The 24923-nt window shown below is 41.8% G+C and overlaps 1 protein-coding gene across 1 annotated transcript; it reads right to left on the bottom strand.

Annotated features, from left to right (window-relative positions):
- Positions 1–571: 571 nt before the first annotated feature.
- LOC133134053 (scavenger receptor cysteine-rich domain-containing group B protein) lies at positions 572–23396 on the bottom strand. The gene is made up of 12 exons (XM_061250436.1): positions 23310–23396; positions 15554–15696; positions 13393–13425; positions 12411–12446; positions 10345–10647; positions 8986–9054; positions 7817–8131; positions 6287–6367; positions 3727–3795; positions 2052–2379; positions 1578–1633; positions 572–891 (listed from the first exon to the last, which is right to left on the bottom strand). The coding sequence occupies exons 1-12, from the start codon at positions 23342–23344 to the stop codon at positions 572–574; spliced, it is 1788 nt and encodes a 595-aa protein (XP_061106420.1). The 5' UTR covers positions 23345–23396.
- Positions 23397–24923: the final 1527 nt, after the last annotated feature.

Below are 24923 nucleotides of genomic sequence, written 5' to 3' on the forward strand. Positions count from 1 at the left end.
TGTCACTTTCCTGTCAGCTTTGACCAGTCTGTGATCAGCAGTTTCTGAGATACTTAAACCAGACTGCTACTAACAATCATTCCACGCTCAAAGTCACTTAGAATCATTTTTCCCCATTCTGATGGTTTATGTGAAGATTAACTGAAGCTCCTGACCCGTATCTACATGATTGTATGCATTGCACTGCTGCCACACAATTTGCTGATTAGATAATCGCATGAATGAGTAGGTTTAATCAAGAAAAAATGTTTCTGTAAAGTGCTCTGAGTGTAAGTATGTGTATATATATATATATGCCTACAGTATGTCTGGGTGCGTGTGCTTCTGCCGGTGAGTGTGTGTATGTCTGTCTGTATGTCTATGTGTGTTTGTGTGTGTGCGTGTTTCTATATAAATTATTTATAAAGTGCATAATAAGAATATAATCATAATAACATTTATAATTTGTTTCATATTCATATTTGCTTTGTTGTTGTTGTTTTTTTTTCTCAAAGAGGGTCAGTGGTTATTTACAAGTGTTTACAAGTCCTCGGTTCCGTATGTGCAGGAAGCTGGTTTGGCCGCTGGCAAATCACAACAGCACGCAGCTCACGCCAGCATCTTCCGAGTGGTCACAGTTGTGGACGTTCCAGGGTATGTGAGAGCACTCCAAGAGGGAGACCTCCAGGCCACTACATTTGAGATTGTCCAGGAGGATGGTGCCATTTCCCCGGCCGAAGAAGGCCTCTCCCCAGGCGTGGGTGGCCTCCCCGCAGCCACCCACCTGCCTGCAGACCACCTGGGCGTCGGGGAGGTCCCAGGCGTCATCGCAGATGGTCCCCCAGTGCGCCTGGAAGAACATCTCCACCCGGCCCTCGCAGCTGTGCTGGCCATTCACCAGCCTCAGGGTCCCTGAGAACACGTGCACAACATTCAGCATCTTCCGCCACAGCCTGCTCCACAGGTGTCAAACTCCAGTCCTGGAGGGCTGCAGTGTCTGCTGGTTTTCGGCACCAGTGGTTCATTTAAGTCATTAGAGTGTATAAAGCTGACTGAACTTCTCCCAGATGCATAGACTGTACACTCAAGAGCCAACACAAAACTATCAATCATGGCTTCTTCAATTATTAATATTTGTATTCCAAAGATCATCCAAAACTCATATGAATAATCTTACAGATATAAATAATTTGTTGCAAACAGACAAAAGCATTTTCAATATACATATTACATATTTCATCTTACAATTCATTCAGTTCACTATGGTGTGGTGTGCATTTTAAAAACTCATCCAGCTCATCGAATATTTAAAAAGCAGCTGTTACAGTAAGTCCGTTTCGTTAGCTGTGTCCTAATGGTAGGTGTAAGATATGCACTTGGAATTATAACAGCAAATGGTACCGGGCAATACCCTTGTCAAGCATGTATGTACAGTAAATCAGTGGGGGAATATCACTTTTTTAAATCTCCATCTCCATCACCTTGTGGTTGTATTACCGTGATGTGTGTTAACCACTCAAATATACACCAGTGATGTTGTATGTAGAGGCTTGTAGGCTTGAATGGACATCTGCAGTGTGAGCTACACCAGTACTTGCCTTCTGCTGGTGTTCCTGTCGTGTCCAGTTTGTCTGCACTGTCGAACTCTCGGGAACTCCCAGAAAGGCCCGGAAATGGGGCTGGAGAGGGGATGTGAAATGTATTTCATGAATTCCTTATATTTCCAGGTCCATGTGTGGAAACATTTCTGATCACATTTTTCCCAAAGACCAAAGTTTATATGTTTACAATTTGAAAATCCTATGACATTTCCCTACAAACAACATATTTTTGACAAAGATTTCAGAACAGAGCGATTTCTCAACTCCAGTCCTTGGGGCCCACTTGCCAGATGCTTTTTCTTGTAACCAGGAACTCAAACACCTGATTTAACTAATCAAGGACATTTTTTGGTGGTTTGATTGGTTCAGTCACTACATGTGTGTCAGTTCCTGGAGTTGAGAAACACTGTGTTAGAACCTCATAAATCTAAGGCCTCACGATGCGTGAGCAGGCCTGTCTGACCATAACGCAGGACCGCCTTACGTAAGCAGATGACCCCCGCGTCCTCGTGGTGGCCGCAGTTGTGCTGGGTCCAGCCCAGGTGGAAGCAGTCGGCCAGGGAGCCCTCGTACCCATTGCAGTCTACGTTGTCCAGCAGGATGGGTCCCGCGCCGTACCCGAAGAAGGCGAGCGGCTTAGCCGAAATGGCGGGGCCGCACCCCAGCTGCCGACACACCACCTGGGCGTTGGCCAGGTCCCATTCGTCATCGCACACGGTCCCCCACACACTGTGGAAGAAGATCTCCACTCGCCCCTGGCAGCTGCTGTTCCCGTTCGCCACGCGGATTCTGGGCCAGGCTGACCGGAGCGTAGGGAAGAACAAGCACGAATATGGTGAGGCCCATAGTGCACTGGTTTAAATCAGGTAACAGAAATCAGGGAATTAATTACGTAGTAAGCTAATTCCAATCGAAAAATTTAAGACCTATTTGAAGCATGATATTCTTGTCGCCTTCATGTCGTCCTACAACTGCCTCCGGTTCAAGGAAATAGAAAACTGTGCTTTTACTTTCACTTATTGAAACATCATCTTCATTAAGAGAATGAATATAATGAAAATAAAGTGACTGTGGATGTACAGTTTTGTTCTTCCAGGATCAAATTTCCCAAAATGTATCCTGAAAGTGCAGTAATGTTCTCTTTGGGAACAAATTAGTATTTTTTCCAATATACACAAATGAACTATATATTCCTGGCTAGGGGTACAATTTTATGTACCTATAGGGGACTCCCACAGCAACTGGCATTTGTACCTTTTTAGGCACTGGTCATGGTTCCTCTATAGATTTCAATCAAGATATCGAGTAGGAAAAATTGCTGACACACAAATTTGTCAGTTTATTCTTCAATGCTCATTTTCAAAGTCGGAAAGCACTTACGGGCTTGGTATGATATGCAGAGAGCATCAATACTACACTTCACACTGCCAGCACCTGATTGGTTGCAGGTTACTTTATGCAAATCAGATGGGCATGCCTGCACCACCCACCCCAGATTTCATTTATTTTGAATTAGAGGGTTATTGTCGCCCTAACTTGCTATGAGCCTTCAATTTCCCCCGCTTCACTGTGCTTCTACTAGCGAACTAGCCCTGCTATAATTGCACAGGTAATTATCCAACCAGCAGAGCCTATGGCGATGGGTGCTAATGTTGACTGGAGTAGTCCATTAGTAACCAGGATGAGAATCTCATGTATGTTCCCCCAAGCAAAGTATCATTGCTTTCATGATGGAGGAGAACTAGGACCAAGCACGAAGGGTGACCACCTCCTTATACTCCTTATAAGTGGCACATTCCCCCATTCAGAAGTTTTTTTTAGTCTTTTTTTGAGTGTGAGAAAAGGTGATGTGTCTGAATTTCACAGGGTAAATAAAAAGAATGTGGTAACGACTGGAAGTACAAGACAGGGAGAATTACGCTGAGGCATGAAAGTTTCATGAAAGGAGAAATTACCTGTAATAATGAAGAATTAAATATTATGAACATAAAATACTAAGGTTGGATAAGGGAAAATGTTGAGAGAGATTTTAATAAACATACTGGATTTATACCAGCTGAATCACCTCTTTCATTATACATTTCTGCCTAGGTTATAGAGTGAGACAGTGTGCTGATTACAGTCGCTTGTTGAATAAGTTGTATACCTTTTGTTGTCGGCTCAGCAGTAGTTTGAGGGGTTGGTGTTTCAGTGACTGGAACTGTAATATCTGTTACTAAAATAAGGAGGAAGCAGATTGTTGACACATTAGACAGAGCCCCCACATTACATTGCACAAGATTTAACAGTTAAAATGATGATCATTGTCAGTTTCTTCCGTTATGATTCTTATATGTAAAACAAAGACATGCTTTCTATGCCTGCTTACACTAAACTAATACAATGAAATACAACCTGCCTTCAGCACAACAAAACGACTTTTGCAAGAAGTGTGCCCTCTCCTGGTGAGTATCAGGTTATGCAGCAAGAAAGCATGCAAAGTCAAATGCATGTAAATATAATTTTTTTTAAATAGATGACAGTTGGTGGAAGCCCACTTCGTATATACAGTATGTCTAAAAAATACAGGCATTTCAATAACACAAATAACGCCCCCCCCCCCCCAATGATTCCACCAGCACTGAATCCATACACAGGCAGGGAGACATACAGTGATGTGAAAAAGTGTTTGCCCCCTTCCTGATTTCCTATTTTCTTGCATGTTTGTCACACTTAAATGTTTCAGATCATCAAACAAATTTAAATATTAGTCAAAGACAACACAAGTAAACACAAAATGCAGTTTTTAAATGAAGGTTTTTATTATTAAGGGAGAAAAAAAATCCAAACCTTACATGGCCCTGTGTGGAAAAAGTGATTGCCCCCCCTGTTAAAACATAACTTAACTGTGGTTTATCAAACCTGAGTTCAATTTCTCTAGCCACACCCAGGCCTGATTACTGCCACACCTGTTCTCAATCAAGAAATCACTTAAATAGGACCTGCCTGACAAAATGAAGTAGACCAAATGATCGTCAAAAGCTAGACATCATGCCGAGATCTAAAGAAATTCAGGAACAAATGAGAAAGAAAGCAATTGAGATCGATCAGTCTGGAAAAGGTTATAAAGCCATTTCTAAAGCTTTGGGACTCCAGCGAACCACAGTGAGAGCCATTATCCACAAATGGCGAAAACATGGAACAGTGGTGAACCTTCCCAGGAGTGGCCGGCCGACCAAAATTACCCCAAGAGCGCAGCGACGACTCATCCAAGAGGTCACAAAAGACCCCACAACAACATCCAAAGAACTGCAGGCCTCACTTGCCTCAGTTAAGGTCAGTGTTCATGACTCCACCATAAGAAAGAGACTGGGCAAAAATGGCCTGCATGGCAGAGTTCCAAGACGAAAACCACTGCTGAGCAAAAAGAACATTAAGGCTCGTCTTAATTTTGCCAGAAAACATCTTGATGTTCCCCAAGACTTTTGGGAAAATACTCTGTGGTCTGACGAGACAAAAGTTGAACTTTTTGGAAGGTGTGTGTCCCATTACATCTGGCGTAAAAGTAACACCACATTTCAGAAAAAGAACATCATACCAACAGTAAAATATGGTGGTGGTGGTAGTGTGATGGTCTGGGGCTGTTTTGCTGCTTCAGGACCTGGAAGACTTGCTGTGATAAATGTAACCATGAATTCTGCTGTCTACCAAAAAATCCTGAAGGAGAATGTCCGGCCATCTGTTCGTGACCTCAAGCTGAAGCGAACTTGGGTTCTGCAGCAGGACAATGATCCAAAACACACCAGCAAGTCCACCTCTGAATGGCTGAAGAAAAACAAAATGAAGACTTTGGAGTGGCCTAGTCAAAGTCCTGACCTGAATCCTATTGAGATGCTGTGGCATGACCTTAAAAAGGCGGTTCATGCTCGAAAACCCTCCAATGTGGCTGAATTACAACAATTCTGCAAAGATGAGTGGGCCAAAATTCCTCCACAGCGCTGTAAGAGACTCATTGCAAGTTATCGCAAACGCTTGATTGCAGTTGTTGCTGCTAAGGGTGGCCCAACCAGTTATTAGGTTTAGGGGGCTAACTTTTTCACACAGGGCCATGTAGGTTTGGATTTTTTTTCTCCCTTAATAATAAAAACCTTCATTTTAAAAACTGCATTTTGTGTTTACTTGCGTTGCCTTTGACTAATATTTAAATTGGTTTGATCTGAAACATTTAAGTGTGACAAACATGCAAAAAAATAAGAAATCAGGAAGGGGGCAAACACTTTTTCACACCACTGTATCTCCCCCAACATTGTCATATCCACTGATCCCTAGACTATCCAGTATGTTTGTGAGATTCAACATTTTTACTACACAGGACTAGGTGGTCCAGCAGCCTGTCTCCTCCAAAGTGTGTAGATCATGTGACTCAGCTACCATTTTGGCCAATGAGATTGCATTGTGATAGACACCACCTGTCCTGTACCTTTAATAGTGTATTGCCTTTTATATTGTTCTTTTTGACTGAGGAAATCTCATGGATGAATTGCTTACTCTCTCTCACCTTGCACTTTGTGCTTTATTTTTTGCACTTTGGCTCCTGTGTTTTTCAAAATAATTTATGTATGCAGACTCTACCCTGCATGTACATCTTGCCAAAGTTAAATTGAAACTTGCATAACACTTGATAATAACCAGACATAGAAAGTGAAGGAGGCCATTCAGAAGCTGACCTGCTGTGCTCTCCGTCTCAAAGAACCTTCCATTTCTCTCTGTCCAAGTGATCAGCGGACGAGCCGTTGTATACCCTGTCCCTGGAGGTGTAGAGAAGAGAGGAGAATGTCCATTTTAAACAAACAAATACTCACAGGTTCAATGGCTCTTTTTTGTGATTATTTCTTTGCTTGATACAGTGATACTTTAAAATAGGGCGACCTAAATAGCTGTCACACCTTTTTTCTGAATAAATGAATAATATCTGCAATTCATGCCTTGTTCAAGGGTATAACTATTGAGCCCCACTTTAGAACTGAGCCTGCCACTCTCTTATTACAAGCTTCCTTCCTTAAGAAATCTGCCACCTGTAAACAGCTGACTGTTTGCTAATTAATTGTTAATGAGGTTGAGTTGCGGTTGGGATTAGGTTTGGCGTTCAGGCAGTATACCCTGCTGATAAAAATAGCTCAAGCTAGGCCTTGATACAACTGGTAGCTGTAGCTGTAACTGGTTGACCAGTTCAGACCAGCTCCCAGCTTGACATGTTTTGACCAGCTCAAGCTATGTTTTGAAACATAGAAACTGCCAGCACTAGCTGGTTGACCAGCTCATACCCACCTAGACCAGCTTTATGCCATACTGGTAGACCAGATCATACTTGAAAATTGAGCTGGTCATACTGGCCATAAAATGGTCTAGCTTATGGGCAGCTTGACCAGCTCAACATTCAAGTAGGCATAGCTTGATTTTACAGCAGTGTAGTTTAATGGCAAGGGAATTGGTCTTGTAACCAAAAGGTTGCAGGTTTGATTTCCAGCTACTGTAAGAGACTGCCATTATACCATTGAGCAAGGTGCTTGAATTGCTTCAGTGTATAACCAGCTGTATTAATGGATAAGAGAGTCTGCTAAATGCCTGTAATGTAAATATAATGGACAGAAGCTAAATATCCATTTTAGCCATTTCCATTTTCATTCAAATTAAATAGATTCATTCTAGCAAATATCAATATCAATGTGTACACCCTGCTGCAAATTCCAGCTTAAACTAACCTAAACTGGTCAAGCTGGGTTTACACCTGTTTTTGACCTTTAGCTTGCCGAACAGCTGTTCACCTGCTGACCAGCCTATGAAGTTAGCTTTTCCTCCAATTTGGCCACCACTCGATTATCTTTGTCCAGCTAGACCAGGTTTGACCAGCTACAGACCAGCTACAAATGTTGAAAACAGATTTGAAACCATCTTGAAATCCCAGCTGTTCTTAGCTGGAATTTTTAGCCGGGCATGTGCACGTGTACAAGCTGGTCAACCAACATGGCCAAGGTTGTCTGGTCTAGCTGGGTATGAGCTGGTCTTGCTGTTTCAAAACATAGCTTGAGCTGGTCAAACCATGTCCAGCTGGGAGCAGGTCTAAACTGGTCAACCTGCTAAACCATGTCAAGCTGGGAGCTGGTCTGAACTGGTCAGCCAGCCACCAGTTGTTTCACAACCTAGCTGGAGCTTGCTTTCACAGCAGGGTGTATGTGTGTGCGGATCATGGTGGCCACCTGAGCAGATGACCCCAGCATCCTCGTGGTGACCGCAGTTGTGGATGCTCCACCCCAGGCTGGAGCAGGCCGCCAGGTGTGCCTCATGGCCCGCGCAGTTAATGTTGTCCAGGAGGATCAGGCCTGTCCCATAGCCAAAGTACGCGTTGGTGGTGGGGGACAGGGCGTGGCCGCACCCTATCTGCTGACACACCACGCCCGCTTCCTTCAGGTCCCAGTCGTCATCACATACTGTGCCCCAGTTTCCGCGGTGATAGATCTCCACCCGCCCCTGACAGCGGTTTGGCCCTCCTATTAGCCGGATGGAGCCGTCCCCTGGAATACAAAGGGAGCCTGGTCACTACCACAGTTAGGCTTCACATCTGAAATGGTGAGGAAGGCTTACAATAGTAATACAATGAAAAAAGGGGACAAGACAATTTTAACATTCTGCATAATGTTTTTCTATGTCTGGGTAGTTTACCAGAAAGGACATTTGGAGACTCCAAAAGGACACATGGAAACCAAATGGGTTCATGAAGTATAAAATACTGCACTTTGCTTACTAAACTATACAACTATTTTTATCCTGAAAAAAACACAGAGGATCACAAATGATCCGGTCAGAAGTGAGGGAAACTGGGCAATACAGGAGAGCACGAGGGCTTCAGGAGGCCAGGAGGCTTGAGGAGACTGTGAGGCTTCAGGTGAGCACGCGGTCTCAAGGATTAAATGACAAGTTCACGCTCATCATACCTATTTTCTGTGAAAACAGATGTTAACATCCCTGTGGCTTCACGGCAACAACGGTAAGGCCACAATGGGCCCTCTCATATTGCTGAGAATGGTCCCTTGGGAACAATGCCAGTGTCAACTGATTCCTCATTCTGGGGAGCAGGGGCAGCAAGCTGGCTCCCAGCGGGTTTCATGACTATGTTCTGTGCAACCACACATACGTCAGGTCATCCTGTGGGACTGGATGGTGTCAAATGATAACCCCCCCCCCCCCCACGCTGGAAAATATACCTATAAACCACAATTGTATTCCATAAATACGCATCACAGTTCCTCCTAGGCCTTTGTACTGGTCGCACAGAATTCCAGTGAGTAATATAGACAAATCTCATTGGTCCAGATTGTGCATGTGATTGTTGCAAGGACAGGAAGTACTGTAAAAGAAGGTGTCTTACTCGGGCCTTTGTTCCGGCGAGGTGGGGTGGTGAATTCTCCGTGTCCTCGCGATTCCAGCCCTGTCGTGTCTGCTCACAGAAGAGAATTTAAACATTTTAATCGCTGTTTTATTTTTTGCCATGTGTGGTACATTTTCAACTGTGCTGCACGATCTGATTTATTATGTTTTATTACTTTATATACAGTAGCCTGTAGCCTAGTGACTAAGGTATAGCCACAATAAGATCAGCTGTTGGAGCCCTCTAAATAACTGTAATGTAATGGAATGTCACTGTCCAAGTCCACCTGCTGTATATAATAATATCAATATCATTTTCATTTGATTTTTTACACGTTTAAAACATCTTCATACACAATTCGGCCTTACCTGGATTGTATTGACATTACTGTTATTATCATAACCCTCACTATATTCACAATTGCTTCACTTGCACTGCTGCAAAACATTCTTAATGCGACTTCTCACTTCATATTGCTAAACTTTGCTGAATGAACCTTCCATTGTGCATACTGAAATACACACAGTGAGCACTTTATTTTTTTGCACCATTCTCTACAAACTCTAGAGACTGTTGTGCTTTGAAATCCCAGGAGATCAGCAGTATCTGAGATATTCAAACTACCCTGTCTGGCACCAATAATCATTCCATGGTCCACTTAGATGAAATTATGACATTTGGTCTGAAAAACCGCTGAACCTCTTGACCATGTCTTTCATGCATTTAGTTGCTGCCACATGATTGGCTGATTAAATATTTGAATTAACAAGCTGGTCTGCAAGTCTACCAAATAAAGTGCTCAGTGAGTGTATGTTCTGTTGGCTAAACTGAAAACCTTTTCAGCTGGAAATGTTTAGGTTGAATGAACCTAAAAATTTTAAATTGAGAAAATTGTGGACTTCTAATGGTCAAGAGAGGAATTGCAGCAACAAAGACACTCAAACCACAACACTGTTTATCCCACCCCTTCTCTGTGAACATGCTAACATTGAAACACCATTGGCTGTGGCAATTAGAATCAATTTTCAATCAATGCTCTTACACACTAAATATTTTTTTTCCCCAAAAATCACATTGTTAGACCTATATTTATGTTTTCTCAATTCAAAAATGTTTGGTTCATTCAAATAAACATACAATTATTTAAACTGAACCAAAAAATGTAGGTTTAATCCACTATTTAACCAACATTTTTCCTGTGCATAAGAACAGGTGAGGACAACATACATATAACACAAGAGTCTAGTGTAAGAAACTAAAATCGCTATGGCCATAAATACAAAACTAACTGTAACAAACTGATGTAAAAACATTCAGTTTTTAGCACCGTTTTCACGCCGCTGCGAGCCCTCACTGTACCTCGGCAGGTGATGGCCACATCCTCGTAGTGGTAGCAGTTGTGGATCCCCCAGCCCAGACTGCCGCACTGGCCCAGGTCGCGCTCCCCGCCCTTGCAGTCCACGTTGTCCAGCAGGATGGGGCCCGAGCCCTGGCCATAGGCCGAGCTGCTGGCCACCGCCACGGCGGACCCGCACCGGAGCTGGCGGCACACCACGTTGGCGTCCACCATGTCCCAGTCATCGTCACAGACCGTGCCCCAGGTGCCATTGTGCTGTACCTCCACGCGCCCCTCGCACCGGTTGTTGCCGTTCACCAGGCGCACTGGTGGACGAAAAGTCGCCGGCTTAGAGAATTCCACAGGTAATGCTGCACTCAGACCACGGTAGACAGTAGACTTTTGGGATACAAGGGCAGGACAGCAGGGCAGTAAATAAAATATATGTTACTATGGTAATTGTCGTATAATATAGGTGGTTTCCCACATGGATAGGTTAAGGAGGATTGTGTTTGGTATAGCTCTTTATCTATGTTGTTTTGTTGTCTCACATCCAGTTTGGAATTCCGTTGACTATTACGGTAAAAAGGTAAATAATTTTAAACTTCAACAGCAAGAGCCATCTGCCGTAGCTATCGACAGAGTCCTAAGTACATACCATCTACCGTCATCCATGTGTATGCAGCATTAGCCATGTATTTCAGTTTTGTTATTAAAGAGTGCTGTTGTGTGACTCTTCTACATCTTTTTAAAGCAGATTGTAGTAATGGACTGTGATGTATCTTCTTACAGGTATTGGGTGCCAAATCTGAACAAAAGTAGCTACATACATAATAGGCACTACAATTACACCTGTAAGTGGATGGATCACTGTCTGTCTAAACCCTATTCTCATAGCCCTGTTTTCTGTCAGAAGATGAGGAGAAAAGAAATGAGTACCAACACAATGACAGTTCTATTCATTCTAACAAGCTCCCTTTAAGGCATAAGACTACAAACATGTGATTAGAATGTGCTTAATTGAACATTGTAATAGCAATGTAACTATCATTGCAAGTTCTACAACACTGGATTATAGACTTCCCCCCCCCCCCAAAAAAACCGATAATAACCCTTTAAAGGCGTACAATGCAGGATTTTCACTATTATGATATCAATATTACAAAACAAACATGCTCAGTCATTACCCGCTATGATAACTAGCAACATGTGTCAATGCCTTACTTGTCAACTTTTTTTATTTGAAATATTTGTATTTGTTATTATAAAAACTTTTTTTATTTTTGTACTGTATCTGAAAAGCATGTGTCCAAAAGACTGAGCTCGTACACTGTATGATCCAGTAGAAGGAGGGCAAGAGGTGATGTGTATGGAAATAGCTAGCTAAATGGCTTGTGTGGAAAGCGACTAGGAAAGGAGATGTTTTACAAATCATATTAGACCACTGTTTTCTTAGCTCATCACGGCACGTGGTAGTCTGCAACAGAGCTAGCTAGGAAGCTACCAATGGCTAGCCAGAAAATGAGGCAGACTGATCTTGGTGGTGTAGGCAGGGGTTGAGAACTGAACATTCTAATGGCGATTTAACAATCACTGCTGGTATCTGAAAGCAATGGAGTTCTCGAACACTGATTTAGAATATTGAACAAGCATTTAAAAAAAACAGGGCTAGGAATGGTTCCAATTACATCAATTAAGGAACACAATAGGACACATGACCCTGTGAGGGGCAGGGGGAGTATGCACATGGAGCAGAACACGGAACGTGAGTAGCCTAATTGGGGGGGACTAATGTAGGTAAGTTGAGAGCGCAGGGAAGTGACCCTGTTTCTTACTGCCCTTAGGCCCGTACTGATACATCTTCTCTCACCATCGGCTTTCAGAAATTTCACACAAGGTGGCTCAGGAAGGGGCGATTGTCGCACCCTTGGCAGCCTGGTGAAATTCCAGTGTGTGAGAACCGTGACCTATTCTTCTGAATGCATGCAGACCAATGTATTTAAAATGAGGACCTACCATGTAGCCAAAAAAGGGGGGAATTGATATTGAGATATCTAAGTAGAAATGGAGACTTGGGGGTTGTTCTTACCAAGTGAAAGAACGTGGATTGGATTGGTAACATTGACTGTGGAGAGAGAGAGAGAGAGAGAGAGAGAGAGAGAGAGAGAGAGAGAGAGAGAGAAAGAGAGAGAGAGAGAGAGAGAGAGAGAGAGAGAGAGAGAGAGAGAGAGAGAGAGAGAGAGAGAGAGATACTTTTGTTATTATTTGTTGAAAGGAGATTCTTGGCCAACACACTGTTTCAGTCGCCACTGTATGTCCACATCTCCCTGTAATTTTATATTTAGCTTGTTATGCAGCAGGAAGTCTACTGCAGCTTAGCCCAGACTGTGGGGTACTGAACCGAAGCTCACTTTTAAAATGGGTACATTAAAACATAAAATACCACTGAGGAGATTGCTATATGACTGAGGAACCATATAGCTGGCAAATTACCTTTACCAATAGTCTGTAAAGTTATCAACAGTCCCAAAAACACACACACATTACATAAACACACATTCCTGTTACCTTTGAGAAATTAATGTCAATTGCTGTTAATACTGAGTAGCATTCGGTTACGTGTCATTCACTGGACATTGTAGCTGGCCATGAAAAAATAAAGCACATTGTAGAGTACGAGAGATGGCCTCACACATCTCTATAGTGAAGAACAGAAGATATTCCTGGGTCCCTATGGATTTCTCTTAGTATTTCAATAGTCTTATTCCATGACTGACCACGGTTTTCAGTTTCCAGCTGAAACAAAGGCCAGGGGTTTTCAAAAATCATAAATATAGGTCATTTCACAGGGTTCTCTGCTTGTAAAAATGCTTTGGTCACTGAAACCATACATTTTTCCTTTATGTTTTAACATGTCTTACAATGTTATGTAGGTTAGTCATTCCATGGGCATTGTGCTATTTTATGATCAATTGACACCAATCCCATGTAGGAGTAAAGGTACGTGGTTACTGTATGCAGAACTCAGTGACACATTTAAGTAGACAAAAGTCACCATCGAGGATACTTACATGCAATGGATCTCTTTGTCATTTTAAAGTCTCCTAAGATTTAAAAAGAACAAAAAGAACATTTTAGACAAAGCAAATGCTGAATAATTTCATTGTTGTATACAGGACTCATACTACTTGGTTGTTGGCCTGATATGGTATAGATGTTGACTAGCTACAATGCTTTAGATACAGTATTTTTGATTCATATCATGATTTATTCATTATACCTAGTGATTTTTAGTAGCACAAGCCTTTCATAACAGCTTAACATAAAATTCTTTTCAGTTCAGAAGGCTTCACAACAGCTTCATTTGACAAATGCAGAGGGGTGTTAAAATTTGGGCACCCCTGGTTTAAATGTCTGTTACAATGAATCTGCATGTGATCGAAAGCAAACCTGAACTCTAAATGGTAGAGAGTTAAACATACAACCTTTCTTTTAGAGCTTTTTATATTCATTTTTTACTGTTTATAAATTATTAAAAAAGGTCCTGTCCAAAAATTTGGATTATTCTTTGTTACTTTTAAAAAAGATGGATTACTAAGGCCCAGACCAAGGTGATTTACTTGTTATGGCTTCAACGAGTCAGGTGAATAATATATGTACCTTAATTTGACTAGGAAGACACATAAATAATTCCAGGGCGGAACTTTTTATTCTGAAGTAACTCCATGACTTCTAAAGTATCCAACTGCAGTGGTTGTACTGTCTGGTGTTAACAAGAATGGGTTCCTCTAAAAATCCAAGGATTTCCAAATGAAGATTTCCACCAAGAAGGTGAAGGCTGCAAAAACTCTCTTAATGTTTCAAACTATCCATTTCCACTGTCAGAAACATTATTAGAAACGGGAAGATAAAACAGCTGAAGTCAAGGCATGGTCTGGAAGACCAAGAAAGATTTCAGATAGAATGGCCCAAGACCTAATGAGAAATCCTCAGAAGAACCCACACATCACTGCAAAAGAGAGTAGCAAATACAGGTCTAGCTGTTCACAGGACAACAATACAACATACTTTAAACAACAAAGACCTGCATGGCAAAGTTGCCATGGAACAATGTGCTTTGGTCTGATGAAACCAAAATTGAACTTTTTGGCCACCACCAAAGGGTGGAGGGTGAAAAAACAGGTAAAGCCTTTGTTGAGAAGAACAATTTGCCCACAGTGAAGCATGGAGGTGGATCCATCAGGCTTTGGGGTTGTGTGGCAGCTGGGGGCACAGGAAATATTGTGCGAGTGGAAGGAACAATGGATTCCACCCAATATTAAGAAATCCTGGAGGCTAATGTTCGAAGGTCAGTCCAGACATTAGCGATGAAGAGAGCTTCCAAATCAACCATGAAGTACCACCACAGTCCCCAGACTTGAATATTGCAAACGTGCAGTACATGCAAGGAGGCCAAAGAATATTGTTTTTGCCAGAAAGGTGTTTTGCCAGGAAAAATGCTAAAAGTGAGAATTGAAGGACTCTGAAGGAAGCTTTAACAAGCTGTAATAGTTGCCTGAGGAGGAGTTATGAAGTGCTTACTGACAGGGTTCCCAAGGGCACAGGGCCCTTTTCCTTTTTTACTATTTTGAGACTGTAAAAAAAAAAAAGAAGTCATCTTGCTTTAAAATCTGTCATGTTTAATGTACCATTTAGGTTCTCTTCTGTTCAATTAGATATGAATTGTTAAAGGCTTCTTGACCCGGGGTGCCCAAATATTTGCACACTACTGTGAAGTTTGTGTCCACATCTTTCCATTATTTCTTAGATATGAGTATTTTGTTGAACCAATAGGAAAAACAAACAGGGAGGGGTTTGTTTTATAATGGGTTTAAAACATGTTAATCTAATTAAAAGTTTAAATTGATTTAAATCTATAGTGTCAATTTAACTACAGCAGGTTTGAATCCCACAGAAACTGTTTAATCAGACAAACCACTCTATGTTTTTGTTTGATGTTTTTTTTAATTTTTTTTATCCAAGATAAATGTGCATTGTAAAATGGAAGGTCCCTGCTGGATTTTATTGTGTCCCTGTTGAAGAAAGGATACTATAAAATCTGGTGTCCAGTTTGAAATTGCCAGCTACCAGCTGTTTCAAAACATAGCTTGAGCTGTTGTTTTCAGCAGGCTGGGCTCCCTCCCTGGTCCCCTGGCTCCACTCTCTCAGCTCCCAGGGCCGTCCGTCACTCACCGAAATGGAGGACGATGCTGACAGCCACCAGGAGCAGAGACACCAGGAAGGAGAGCAGCAGCCATGTGGCGCGCCTCCAACCTCGGTATGTCTCCCACAGAGCTCTGTGGCCTCTCATGTTTGGTGCAGATCCACTGGGGCACCTGCAACACACATGCACACACACACGCATGCACACGCATGCACGCACGACCACATGCACACACACACAAACACGTGCACACATACACACACATGCACAAGCATACACAAACACACGCATGTTATTCTCCAACAAAAACGTCAACCTACACAGTCAAAAATAATTGCTTTTATTGGTTCATTTTAAGGAAACTGCTTTCCTCACACAACCAGAAACACTTTTTCTGTCTGTGAAACTGGAGGGCTATGGGGGGAGATACTGAGTGGTAATGTATGATGGGTAATGCAAAATTGATAACGAGGTGACTCCATTAGTATAAAGATGTACAGTAATGTAGTCCGCGCTGTGTCTGTTAAGTCCAACATTTGATTGAAAGATGCCTAGGTACATGGGACTACTGCCTCACAAAGCCATTGTATTTGATAGATCCACAGGTTAGTTTTTGTGTTGATTGGTCAAAAAGTTTGATAGCAACCTGGGTGTTCTTCACTGCATTAGGAAACTAGGGGAGTGTTGGGTGAAATGATTACTAACCACTTTTAAAAAAGTGGCATTTTATTATTTGTTTTCAATTGTAGACTGTACCAGTACAGTGTATTGCTCGAATCCATCCAAATAATACCTCACAAAGCATACTCTGCGCTGCATAACATGATAAAGCATAGCACTCTAGCAGATAACAAAAAAGAATGCCAAACAATTGATTCACAGATTGTCCTTATTAAGTCACATTATTATATTACTTATCAATGTGTTTACTTCAGACATTGAAACCCATGAATATAATATCCCAGTGATATTTTTTGAATAACATTAAGTTATTTCACAATAAGCACGTTCATATTCAAATTCTCAAGTCCCTCCTAATAATTTCACTGGGGAGGGCCTATAATATGTGTGCCTTTGTGTTCTTCCCAAAGGCCCGACCTCATGCTGGAATGTGGCAGAGTACGGGACGGAGCGTAGGGGAAAGGGGAGAATTTGATATTCGGCAGCGGAGATAGTAGACATTCCGAAGCTGACAGCGCACAAAAGACATTTCTGCTGTCGGTGTTCCTCATCTTTTCCCTAAACGCTGTTTCCTGTGAGGCTGTCACTGGAACCCTTCAAACGCTCAACCCCCCGATGAGACGATAGGCCTGCCTGTTATTTCCTCTGGGAGACCGAGGGGATGGGGTGGCATAACCATCCTGGGATATATTCCTCGTCATAACAGACACACAGCGATGTACTATGTGCAAATGTTTTTGAGGCCCAAACTGTATAAACAGTATTTACTGTTTGGTCTAATGAGTTTAGAAAAATAAATAAAAATAGGCAGAGTTAAAATCCAGGGGTTGAAAGTCCTGGCATGAGTTTCTTCCACCAGTCAAATCAGCCAGCTGACTTCATTAATTAATCCTACTTCCTGGCTGAAGAATTATGCTACTTAGCAAATCCAGGTGATTTGTAACGAAATCCTGGATATAACTTTTACTTTCCGGACCTAAAAGTTAACCTAAGGCTAAATATACAGTACACTGCACTCATACAAAGTAACACAAGCTTAAAAGTGTAACTCAGAGAAAAGGATACTGCACATTGTTGGACCAGTTTGTTATGCATGTTATAATCCAATATCCAATATCCTGCTGAAGGGCAGTTGTGTGTTGTTTTCTTTATACACCAAAGTACAAGTTTATGGTCTATGAGTATTTCCAGAGGGATAAAACATTTTGCACTTAGCACGGCTCTATGAGTGATTTTTAAAGTGATATTTGATTTTTATCCTTCCCATGAACTTGTGGGTATTAGCTCCTATTCACTCCCATCCATTCGCTCTTATTTTCTTCCATTTGAGACCTCATCAAAATGAATATTTCTGAAGCACAGCACTATAAAGGGGTTGGACAAAATGCAGTGGACTCACCATATGAAAAAAAAAAAACTAACATCGAATCAATATTACAAAGGCAGGTAAGCCATATTAAGCTGAATGTCAATGACTGTAGCAGTATGTGTCAGCAAATAGTCAGTGCTAAACTGCAGGTAAACCAGGCAAAAAAAAAACTGCTAAATTAAATGTAGCAAAGGGAACAGTGTCAAAAATTATGACAGCATATGCCAAACATGAACAGTCTGTATCGGTGAAGAGGAACATTGATCACAAACCAAAGCTCACCAACAGATGGATACTTTAGTAGGATAGTTATAAACACCCCAAAACTACAACCTCAACATTTCCTCAGAATTTATTCAGCACTTCGGTGACCCATTCTCAATAAAATACTGTATGTCATGAATTTCAAAAAATCAGAATTCTTGGCAGCGCTGCCATTCAGAAACCATTTACTATATCCAAGATAAAAGGATGCACAAAGACGCAACTTGGTGTAAGGAACACAAAACCAAGACCCTGAGCAATGGGAATGGGAATATGTTCTGATGCATTGTATTAGTCTTTTTCCATATTACTTTTGGAGAAAGCTAATGGAAGCCTATAACCAACCAATGTCTGTTGCCAGCTGTTAAGCATTGCGATGGAGCTATAATGGTATGAGGTATCTCATGGGAGACATTTGGGCCTGATTATTGCTCAGTGTGGTGTAATGGCCAAGGAATAGAAAGCTGTTTTACACGACCACAAAGATGTATGTGTGCGCCTTATGTGTGTGCATCAGTGTGCCATGTCTGGTGGTGAAAATGGAAACTGTACAGTAAGAAGGGGCCTTTTGAGACATAATTAGGTATCCAATTAGTAGCTGTAATTTTCACCGAGGGGGCAGTCCGGCACCAGGTCCGCCATATTTGTGCACCACGCTGACAAACCAGTTGAAACCTTGCAGACGAAAGGATTCGTTATGAAGGATGAAAAATAATCTAGTCCCTAATGTTATGTTTTTCAATACTCCATTCATGTGGGATGTAGCACGGCTCCATCAGGGAATAATGTTGTCTTTTGTGTCGGCTTAGCTTCCCCTCCCTCCCTCTTTCTGCCTGCGTGGAGACACAGTTGAAAGATCTCAGCCCTGACAAAATGCCCCTTAAAGTCAAACATAACAAGGAGAATAGCATCGTCTCAAACTTATAAAATGGGATAGGATTTTAGTTTATTTTTTTGCCTTCCTTTTTGAAAAATCTTACATTATTGCTTCTGTCTTGCAAAGCTCCACCTGTCAGATGTTTTTTTTTTTTTTTGTAAATATTTCCTTTTTCCAATGATCAGGACAAAAACCAGGAACATTTATAAAAACTAGCTTTTCCAATTTTTTGCAAACACAGAATATTCAGCCTCTGTTATCTGTTGACTATTGTTTTTGTTATTGTTTGTTATTGTTAACTATAACTCATTTAATTTCTCCAGCAATAATTTTGATGACCTCCATTATTATCTAATTATCCAGTGGGTAATATCTATAGTCCTTTGTAGAACAAGTGTAGCTTCTGTCATTCATTTCTTTTTGAACAAAAGTATTTTGTTGAAAGAATGTTATTTATTTTATAAAAATGTTTTATTATAATTAAATGCATTCACATTCAAAAAGACATTTTAAACTCTGGATTTGTTTGTTTATCATGTAGAACAAAGTATAATACAGGGTATACATTGTACATGATAATTTAAAAGCATCAACAAGGATTTAGAAACTTACCTGAGATAAGGTTAGTTTAATTGTTCCTCCCCAAAAAAAGTAAATTTCCCAAAATGGTCTCAAGCAGCGTCAATCTTTTTCTTCAAATGACTGCCAACACGCAAGACAGTTCTCCAATTCATACAGAAAAACATAGGAACTTTGTGAGAAAAAAATGGAGAGAAGGGGAAAAAAACTTCATCCGGCAGCAGTTGAACCCAGATCTTTCATCTCTTCAACCTTCCGTGACTATAAGTACCCGGTGTCACTGACAGCTATTGCGTAAAAAAAAAAACTGAAAAAAATAAATAAATAAACATCATATGTTAATATTCCAACACCCAATATCTCTCCTTAGCTGTGTCTAAAGTAAAAAGACAAAGTTGAAAGCCAGCCCTTCACAGTGTCTCAGGTTTCGCTGGTGCTCGTGGAAGGTGCGGTCAGATTCATCTACAGGACTGTAGTCACAAGCAGTGGCAGGAGGAGGGAGTGAGGATTGTGCATTGCCACACACAGTCACAAAAAACCACCAACTAATGTCCTGCAAGACTGAAACGTACTGCACTTCACTGGGCTTGAAATATTGGTTGCATTTGTGATCCCATAGTTGCCTTAATGTGTAGTGACAGTAGTGGTGGCAGTTGCAAATGATTTATCCTTTTTCTCCCTCAAAATAATATTGTAGTTTAAAGGAAGCCAATGGCTTAATCTGAGCCTGGTCTGGCTTCTTGCCCAATAAAGCTTACGTGGCTTGAAAGTATGATAATATTCTTCAAAATCTCTTTCATCTGCGGCCAGGAATCACAACATGAACTCTTCCCAACCCACATTCATTATTAGCTGTTTATTGTTGTCCGGAATGATCATTTGTAGTTTTGGAAGCTGGATTGTAATATGATCCAGATCTGAGAACATCAGGTCTTTTGGTGTAGAATTTTTTTTTTTTCATGGAGATCAACACATACCACAAATTATGTACAGGGATTATGTACAGGAACAGGAGCCATCTCCTATGAATAAATGCATGTAGGAGATGAATACAACACAGCTAATGAAACCCAGATTAAAAAAAGAATTTAAATCTTTTTGGTGCTGCCTTTTCAATTCAAACCTATGTACTTTTCTAACGCCATGAATTACCGACAATCAAAAAAACTAATTATAAATACAGTATATTTTTTTAATGGATACATGCAGTCTAATATTATGAAGCATCTCTGCCACCCCCTCCCCTTGCACTGTAACATGTCTGTCAGATTTTATTTTAGTGTTATTTAATGTCCTTAAATAACACGAATCAATTAAAATGAGTATTCATTTTTTATATATATAGTCGCCAGCTGTGTTGAGAATAGGAGCTGATAGAACCCAAGTCTCAGTAAAATCAGATACAATGACTAGTACTGACAGTGGTGTGCAGTGTCAGATATTAATAAGTGAAAAGGTGTGAGTATGTGAGATAACATTTACTGGCCCTCTGGAATGTAGGCGTATTTCAGGGTACAGCAACTGTACAGAAGTTGGGACAGGGAATCACAACAAAACCAGAAGTTCCAGATTTTAAAATCAAATAAAAAACTGATATCCCTTCATGGAATATCAGATTGCTTTTCTTTACTCTCCCCTCTGTGCCACAGCACTCAGTCTGATTAAGGCAGGACATGGTTTTTTCTTCCTCTGTCTCCAGTGACAATTGGTCGCTGTGGGAATTCACCATGACAGGATGAAAAATAGAACGGCGAGCACAGAAACGTGGACAGCGTTGTTTCCTAGCACCAGAGAGGAGCCAGGTGGAGTTGAATGCCACCATCGCTTCCTATGAAGGGTCTGCGATGGCTCACAATGACCACTTCAATCGCTAGGGGCGACATTGGCTCAGGAGGTTAGAGCGGGAGGTAAACGCAGTCATCTGGTAGTCGGAAGGTTTGGTAGTCGGTTTGATCCCCCGCCCGGGATGTGTCGAAATGTCCCTGAGGAAGACACCTAACCCTTAACCCCTTGCTGAACTGCCAATAAGTAAGAAGTGTGCTGGTTGCTCAAGTTCATTATTAGGTATTCAAGGGCCAATCCTTCCTACAGTGTCACCCAAATCACCTGACAGGTCAAAATAGCAGGATACTGTTTCAAAAGACTAATCCCCTCAACCCTGTGAACTGATGTTCTGGAAAGGCAACCTCTTTAGCCCAAATTCCAGGCTCCCTTTCTTCCCCTTTGGCAGTCTGGTTACTGAAATAACACAGGCATTCTTATTAAAAACAAAGAAAAAAGCAAAATAATTAGGTAATTAGGTAATAGGTAATTTTTTTTTTTCACTCACTCACCAAACTATGAGGAAATGTTGTGTCACAAAGTATTTACTGAAAATGTTCTGGAATCTAAAGACTATAAATGAAAAAAAAATGCAGTGCTTGTTATGGTGACCAAAAATACTAAAGCGGATTAACTGCCTTATTCGCGCATCATAAACTGGGCAATTGATTATTTCAGTTACCTATTATTGGAATTGTAATACTAACTTTTATAATTTTACACATGTTAATTAATTTAACCTTTTAATTAATGAAATGCCTAAGACAGGTAGCACAATCCTTATAACTTACAAAAGCCTTCAGGAGTGTTTTTCCTGGTTCTCCTTTGGGAGGATGAACTCAGGCTCATCATCTGCCTCTGATATGTTATGAGAGTGTTTAGCGGGTCAATAGGAGAGGGTAAAATTAAAATGACTAAAAAATTAAGACCAATGGATCTGTCGGTGTTGAGGTGCTTAGCCTCCTGGAGGTAGGTGAGGTTCTTGTGGTCAGTAAATACTACTAAGGATCAGTGGCTCCCTCCAGCAATGCTTCCAGTCCAGTACCAGTTTAATGGCCAACAGCTCCTGATTACCAATGTTGTAGTTGCTTTCTGCTCGTATAAGGTGGTGGGAAAAGGTACACATTGGTGAAGTCTTAAGCATCTGTCGCAGTCCTCTACGAGAAGACAGCTCCCACTCCTACCTCTGAGGCATCCACCCCAACAATTAATGGAAAGGAAAGGTCAGGATGTGTAAGCATGGGAGTGGATGTGAACCAGTTATTAAGCTTCTTGAAAGCTGCTTCAACCTCAGAGAACCAGGAAGAACCGAAAGTTAATGCAGTTAAGAAAGCCACCACAGCACTCAACCTCCAAATAAATTGGTGAACCCAAAGAAGCACTGCACCAGCTTAACCGAGTTCGGTTGAATCCAATCCCTTTCCACTTTCACCTTCCCGGGATCCATTTACATGCCTTTTGCAGATATTGTGACACCCAGGAATGTCCAATGGGCTACATAAAACTCATTTTACATGAGTTTACAATAATTTATTTTCTACAAACAACTGGTTTTTCAGGAGTTGGTGAATGTGGCAGAGATGTTCTGTGAGGCTTTTGGAAAATATAGCAAATAGCATTTGAGTCAGCTGCCTCCAAATGCTTTTACAAGTTTTTATTTCGTTTGTCGTTGGTTAGGGTACCCTGCTGAAAAAAAGCAGCTCAAGCTAGCTTTTGAAACAGTTGGTAGCTGGTTGACCAGTTAGACCATCTCCATACACAACATGGCTTGGCCAGTTCAAGCTATGTTTTAAAACAGCTGGTAGCTGGTATTTCAAGCTGGTCATAGCTGGTTTTTACACCAGGGTAGTCTACCAGTTTTTTCTGTAACATAATGTTAGTCTACTGTTACAATACAATGTACATCTCCTTAGATGTATGTTTAAATATTTAGTAGTTAATAAGCTCATCTAGTATAAACTAGTTTGTGTGATTAACACTGGTTTGTGTAAACACTAACATTATAACTAGCCTATGTTTCAACTTATGTACAGCAACCGGCTGTACAGGGAACAGGGCAGGGAAGGGGGAAGGAATCTGGCTAATCTGGACTCTCCCCAAGCCTAAGGGAGCAGTCTTGTTTTCCCTGTAGCTCAGGGCAATAAAGATGGAAATGTCCAGATCTGCCACAGTAGATGCAGCGCCGTTCCCTCACCTGACAGTACCTCTCCTGGCACATCCTTGCTGCATAGGTTCCTCAGGGGGATCCGAGGGCACTCCTGGGTGCCCAGCTGGGACAGGGGCAGCATCAGGTCTCATCAACATATGTTGGCAAAATGACATGAATGTCAAAAGAAACATCAGGGATAACATTAGCCTTGTGTTATCCAATCATATTTCAGGGGGGCCCTTTTTAATGACAGCTAGATTGATCACCTACTGGACTGTGCTTATTAGACAATGTTAACATCAAAGCAAGAAAAATTAGCAAGCAATTACATTAGTTGTGCCCAGAAATGACAAAAACAAACCGAAAACTTGTTTAATGCTTGTTAACCTCTTTATTGTTGTTGTCTATCATCCTCCAGAGCCCCTGATGAACTAGACACCCCTCTCAGCTCCTGAGGATGGCACCCCGCTAATCCTCCTCAGAGACATCAACATCCACATTGAAGCCTCTTAGGCTACTGCCTTCCTACTGCCACTTCTGTCTTCTGATCTCTCCCTGCAACACTCTCCCCCAACCCATTAGGCTGGCAACCTCCTAGATCTGATCATTATGAGGAACTGCTCCTGCTCTGATTTCACAGTTACCCCTCTGTAGAAATCTGATCAGCACTTCATTTCCTTCTCCCTCCCTCTTGCTCCCCATCCTCCCTCCCCTCCTCCTACCCCCACTATTTCAGTCCTCCGTAACTGCTACTCCCCCTCAGCCTCTTCTCACGCTCCCACTGTCACCGCTTCCCCACTGACTCTGCATCTGTCACCCTGCATTCATCTCTTCTCTCTCCCCTTGTCCCTTGGCCACCTTGCACATCCCTCCCAGACCATGGATGTCCAACACTCTATGTATCTCCAGGGCCAGCCTTTGCGCAGCTGAGAGGAACTGGGGGTAATCCAGGGATCCATCAACCTCTCAACCTACCAGTCTCTCCTGGTGGCATTATTTTCTGCCGTCACCTGTGCCATGTTAAATTACTATCAAACACAAATTTATAAGTACTTCAAACTCTTGGCAACTGTTCTCTAGTTTTTCCTCTCTCCTCAGCATGCCTCCTCCTCCATGTCAGTCCTACTTCACTGCTTCAGTTTTCTTCAATGAAAAGATTGCAGACATCCACAGTTCCTTCACAACCACTGCCCCCCTCTCTGTGCTCGCCCCTCACCCTCCCTATGCCTGTCCCCTCTTTCTCCATTTTCTCATCCCTTACAGGCTCTGATGCTTCCCAACTCCTGCTCTCCCACCACCTTACCACCTGTGCCCTTGACCCTATCCCCTCTTCTCTCCTCCAGGCAATCACAGCTTACATCCTCCGATTTGTCACCTCCCTGATGAATTCCCTGTCTTCAGGCTGCTTCCCATTGTCCTTCAAGAGGGCCCACCGCATCTTGCTGCTGAAAATCTCTGGACCCTCCATTATCCAGAACTACTCCGGTATCTCTTCTTCTTTTTTTATCCAAAACAATTGAATGGCCTGCTTCTAACCAATTTCTTTTCCCAGAACAACTTGCTAGACCCCTACCAGTCTGGCTTCAGACCTGGCCACTCAACGGAGACCATACTCTCCGTCAGTGAATCACTTCATGCCACACAAGCAGCCTCCCTCTG

The sequence above is a fragment of the Conger conger genome, chromosome 7 (genome assembly GCF_963514075.1).
Source record: "Conger conger chromosome 7, fConCon1.1, whole genome shotgun sequence".
In the NCBI taxonomy this organism is placed as follows: Eukaryota; Metazoa; Chordata; class Actinopteri; order Anguilliformes; family Congridae; genus Conger; species Conger conger.

Bases quoted from the DNA above. Each gene is read 5' to 3' on its own strand.
- LOC133134053 (XM_061250436.1), bottom strand. From the start codon at position 23,344: ATGCAGCAAGGATGTGCCAGGAGAGGTACTGTCAG. The intron at 9,055-10,344 runs GTACAGTGAGGG...TTCTGTGAGCAG, and splicing joins TGTGGCCATCACCTGCCGAG to ACACGACAGGGCTGGAATCG. The intron at 6,368-7,816 runs GTGGCCACCATG...CTACACCTCCAG, and splicing joins TGCTGGGGTCATCTGCTCAG to GGACAGGGTATACAACGGCT.